We start from the raw sequence: 5000 nt of genomic DNA, 5'->3' as shown, positions 1-5000 counted from the left end.
TCTAAGGTGCAAATGCATCACATAAAGTCGCCATACATATACAATCCGAAGAAATAAAATTGAAACCTAATTCTAATAAGAATAACCTTTGTTATTACTATTAATAAAGAGTTACTTCATAGCTTAATACAACTGCTAATACTGAACTTGTACCTCTGCTGCTGTAGATAGGACTACGACTGTTCTTGGTACTATTACGGATTATGACACTAGCCATTTTGTAAAATCTTTATAATTCCTTCGGTTATTCAAAATGGTGTATGACCTTGCCTTTGACAGTAGGAGCCTTTCCTATGTACAAAATCTGATTACTCAGGAAATTAATTGCTGATGAATGTTTCTCAATTTGATGTTTCATATAAATTAAGGAAAGTGATAAACCACAAGACCCTATCTATTCAGCCTCCAACCTCCATCACACAATTCGCCATAAAAGAAAAGTTATTAGTCCTCATCACAGCCCAAAAATAACACCTCAGTTGGTCATTGTTAATGAAACACTCGATTATTGTGTTACACGTCATAGCAGCAACATCCACTCAAATAAGAAACAGGGACAGCAGATTAGTTCAGAGAAGAAAGTCATGGGTTTGATATTCATAAACTTTTGTTTGTGAACTACGAAAATTGTTAAAATGAAATGGAGGTTTAGTATTTCAGCATGTCAGACACTGTTTTGATTGTTCTAGTTTTTGAAAAAAATATAGCTTTGCATTAAAGTTTTATAGGTCACCCATTTAGACATAAATATCTTTCTTCAACGAAACACTGACCCCGTGTATTGTCAAGGCATAACTCACCAATAATTTTTGGAAGTTCTGTTTCCAAGATCCGTACACGAGCATCTAGAAGGTTGAGATTTTCCCTTAGCATCGCTACAGTCTGGAACAGATCTTGAATGGGCCTGGAATCTCCACCTAGAGAATAAAAAACACATTGAACACTGTAACTATTATACAGTTGGACACAGAATTCTGGCACACAGGAAGTGCACCCTGTCACACACTTACTGCGCGGCAAGTACTAAAAGAGCTAGTGTAGGGAGAGATAGACGAATTGGTGAACAGAGCTACACACAGGAACTAACTGCACTTCCCCAGAGAGAGGTATTATGCTGTGCTGAACACGGAGTAATACAGGGAAAGAGTTACTTAACCTATCAGAGCGTTCTAAAAATGATCTTGGGTTGATGTCAAAACACAACACAAAATGTGCTCAAAATGTAGCCTATTAACGGTGGGGCTATACAACATCGTTATATGATTTTAAAGGTACTTTATTAGTTAAAATCACTAACTGCGTGTAAATACTGCAAGCAGATACAAGTCTACTGGACCTCATTAAAGTTTAGGATGTGGGAAATACAATACTGTAACTGTACCTGGAGCTCCAGCACCAATTTGTAGACCTTGTTCTCCCTTAGGACCTGGAATTCCAGCTCGTCCAGGATCACCTCGATCACCTACGGGAAGTAAAGTGTTGTTTTTTAAAATACGTCTTGCTCATGAAACCTTCTCTTCATATTTTATAAAACTCCAGATTGTTAAAGGTCCCAATTTCCATACATTTTAGAATTTATATTTTAAACTTTCACTTTTTCTAAAACTATAGTATTATCAACAAACTTGAATTCTGAGAGAATATCAATAACCTGAGCAGATCAAATTTATATTTTTTCAAAAAATTGCAATGTACCGTTCTCACCCTTTTGTCCTGGTGGACCTGGTCTGCCCCGGGGAATACCTGGGATGCCCAGCGGGTATTCGTCGTCATCTATGAGAAGATCATAGCCACTGCCTTCAAAGTCTCCACCTAAAACAAAGCAATTTATGGAAATAAAGTAAATTATAAATTTTCTGTGAAATTTTGACTTCTTAGCTGAAGCTTTAATACCTTCAATTCACTCTTTTGTTTTTTTATTTAAACAAAGTCACATATTCCTTCCCTGTTGTTTTTCACGTGCCACCACACTTAGAAAACCAAGCGACCCCAATGAAATTACAGGATGACATTCACTACAACATACCAAGAGGAAACGTCTGAGAGTTACCAAGATTGGTTCCAAGTTCACGGTACACACATATTACAACCGTTACCATTAGTGAACACATCTTTACCGTCTACGGCACTGTAGTTGTTCAGTAGTTACTTTCCACTCTCAGCTATGGAAGGCAACTCTTCTAAGAAAAAGATACTACAAAATCGGGTATATTAACTGATCTGTTTCCTTTCCTCACTGGGCTATTTTCCATGTTGGAGTCATTGGACTTATATCATCCTGTTTTTCCAACTGATGTTATAGCTTAGTCAGTAATGATAATGATGATAATAATTCATGCTACGAATAGGGAGTTTTTTTGGGGTGGTGTTGGGGGATACAAGAGGTTTACCTGCTGAGTCAGCAGCTGCCGTTGTCTGGCCATCCCTATTCCAATCATGTCTTTGGTGCTAATCTATGTGAATATGTTTCGTTTTTAGGACATTGTGCAACGGTGCAATAACCTGTGAATTTTTACGCATGCGTGGCTTATATATATAATGATGATTTTCAACTGTCACTTAAATCCTTTCAATAAAAGCATCGTTTCACGATTTTACTCTATTTGGGAATGAATGTTCCTTGTTTTACTAGGCATCTTATAGATGCAGCATAATCTTGAGCAGATTCTACAACTAATTTGACATAGTTTTATACACGCTATCTATTGTTCATGAGATCCTCCTAAGGAAAGAACTGAATAAATTTAAAGTAAATAATAAGTAAAAGCATCTTACAAAATATATTGATTTTTATTGGTATCACCTACAATACTTCATTTTGGAAAAAAAATCCCAATTACGTTATGTGAATTTTAGTATACTGCTTTTATGTTAGTAAATATTCAAGTACTGTAATAAAAAGTTTGCCTAGAAAATCATTCTCTAATGGAAAGGAAAAGCCTTCCCATGCATGAAGTGATGCAATTAGGAAAATTGATGATACGAAAGTATAAAGGCCTTCCATAAGATTAGAACTTGACTTTGCGATACTTATTCTTCTTCTTCTTTCTTCTACTGTTGATTGTCCGAATTTTTTTTTCCGGAAGTGGGCGTTTTGACAAAATGTCATAGCTCCAACTTTGAAATCTGTGATACCTCTTACACAAGAAAATAGAGGAAAGGAAGTACAACAATGAGAGCAAGTAGAGTGCAGGAGTGGTAAGTCTAAAACTGACTTTTTCTAAAAATTGCCAAAATTCTAAGCGATGGTAAAAAGCATTTTCGACGACGGTAGAAAGAAATTTCTTGGCAGAAAACAGACTTTCAAGGCTAGAAAAGGTAGGTTCAATTGATTTAGGAGTCAGTTAGGGTTTTACAAATTATGATTTCAGGGGAAGTTGTGTTTGTCGGAAATTCGGAATTTATAGGTCCAAAATTCTAGTCACGCTCTTGGGTTCATAAATTTTAATGGGGAAAATTAACCCTGCTGTCCTTGTGAGCTAGAGATGAAGGATTTGTATAGGGAGGTCTGAAAGGTATAGATTCTGAGTCATCAGAAGCCTTGGCCTTGACCTCTAAGGTCAAAGCTTCGGTAGAGAAGGGGCCTGGGTTGTAGTCACACACACACCCACACACACACACACGCACATATATATATATATATATATATATATATATGTATATATATTTATATACATATATATATATATATATATATATATATATATATATATATATACATACATACATATATATATATATATATATATATATATATATATATACGCACACACACACACACACATATATATATATATATATATATATATATATATATATATATATATATATATATATATATATATATATATATATATACACGTGTGTGTGTATGTGTGTGTATGTGAGTGTGTATGTATTTTGGCTCTTGGAAATTGTACATGAGCGTAATAACTTGTCTCTTTTATCTGCCCCTCATCTGTAACCTTTAAGCCAAAGCTGCAAAACCTTCGTTTTTGAGAACGACCGCTAATGATCGGACGTATTTGCAATCACATATATTCACCGATAGTAAAATAGAGAAATTTTATAATAAGATGCTATCAACACCATTTATTTCTTAGGGTTGTTGTGGCCTGATTGGTAACGTCTCTGCCTGGTGTTTACCAGTCAGGGGTTTGAGTCCTGCTAAGACTGGCTAGTGCCATTAGTTTCTGCAACCTTACCATCCTTGTGAGCTAAAGTTGGGGGGTTTGGGGGAGCCTATAGGTCTATCTGCCGAGTCATCAGCAGCCACTGCCTCGCCCTCCCTGGTCCTATCTTGGGTGGAGAGGAGGCTTGGGCGCTGATCATATAATATATGGTCTGTCTCTAAGGCATTGTCCTGCTTGCTGTGGCAATGTCATTGTCCCTTGCCTCTGCCATTCATGACGACCTTTAAACTTTAAACAGACGTTAATGCTTAGGCATAATACACTGATGAACAAGGCTACATTATTTTCTTCCTCCAAATAAACACAACGCAAATGTACACTAAAGTTTGTGGATATTGCATCTAAATAGATTATAAAGCATCATTCCTAATTTGAGAAAATAAGAATTATGTAAATTTCCCTTTTGTTTTAACCGACAAAAGTTTCTAGTAATCCGGAAAAAACAATATTGTTGTTTATCCTGAATGATTACCATTGTACATTCTGAGATTAGGTAATATTTTAGTTCCTTAATACAATAAATTCGTCGTTGAAATATAAAGAGGAAACATGTCTTTGCATTTTAGCAAGTCTCAGATCTTCAGAAATCCTGGGAAGAAATATATCTAGTATTCTCTTCAGTACATTTTAGCAAGACAGAATTTATATATCGATATTCTGCAAACTCAGTTTAAATAGTTTAGTGATTTCAAGTCCTCCAATAAGGAAGAAGTCAAAGAGCGTTATTTGCAAGACAGATGAATATATAGGTAGATGCTTTGTATGTAATAAGCGAAAACATTTGGCAAAGCACTGTATGTATCTTAA

General features: G+C 35.5%; 1 protein-coding gene across 3 annotated transcripts in view; it reads right to left on the bottom strand.

The window, feature by feature from the left end:
* LOC137652771 (uncharacterized) overlaps positions 1 to 5000 on the bottom strand; it is a 323121-nt gene that overhangs the window by 22080 nt on the left and 296041 nt on the right. For all 3 annotated transcript variants that reach the window (XM_068386178.1, XM_068386182.1, XM_068386185.1), the window contains exons 10-12: positions 1705 to 1812; positions 1382 to 1462; positions 801 to 917 (exon numbers count right to left, since the gene is read on the bottom strand). In XM_068386178.1, the coding sequence (XP_068242279.1) occupies positions 801 to 917; positions 1382 to 1462; positions 1705 to 1812 (306 nt within the window). The remainder of the gene's footprint in view (positions 1 to 800; positions 918 to 1381; positions 1463 to 1704; positions 1813 to 5000) is intronic.

This window comes from Palaemon carinicauda, chromosome 1 (genome assembly GCF_036898095.1).
Source record: "Palaemon carinicauda isolate YSFRI2023 chromosome 1, ASM3689809v2, whole genome shotgun sequence".
NCBI classification, from domain to species: domain Eukaryota; kingdom Metazoa; phylum Arthropoda; class Malacostraca; order Decapoda; family Palaemonidae; genus Palaemon; species Palaemon carinicauda.
This window is presented reverse-complemented; position numbering and strand designations above follow the sequence as displayed.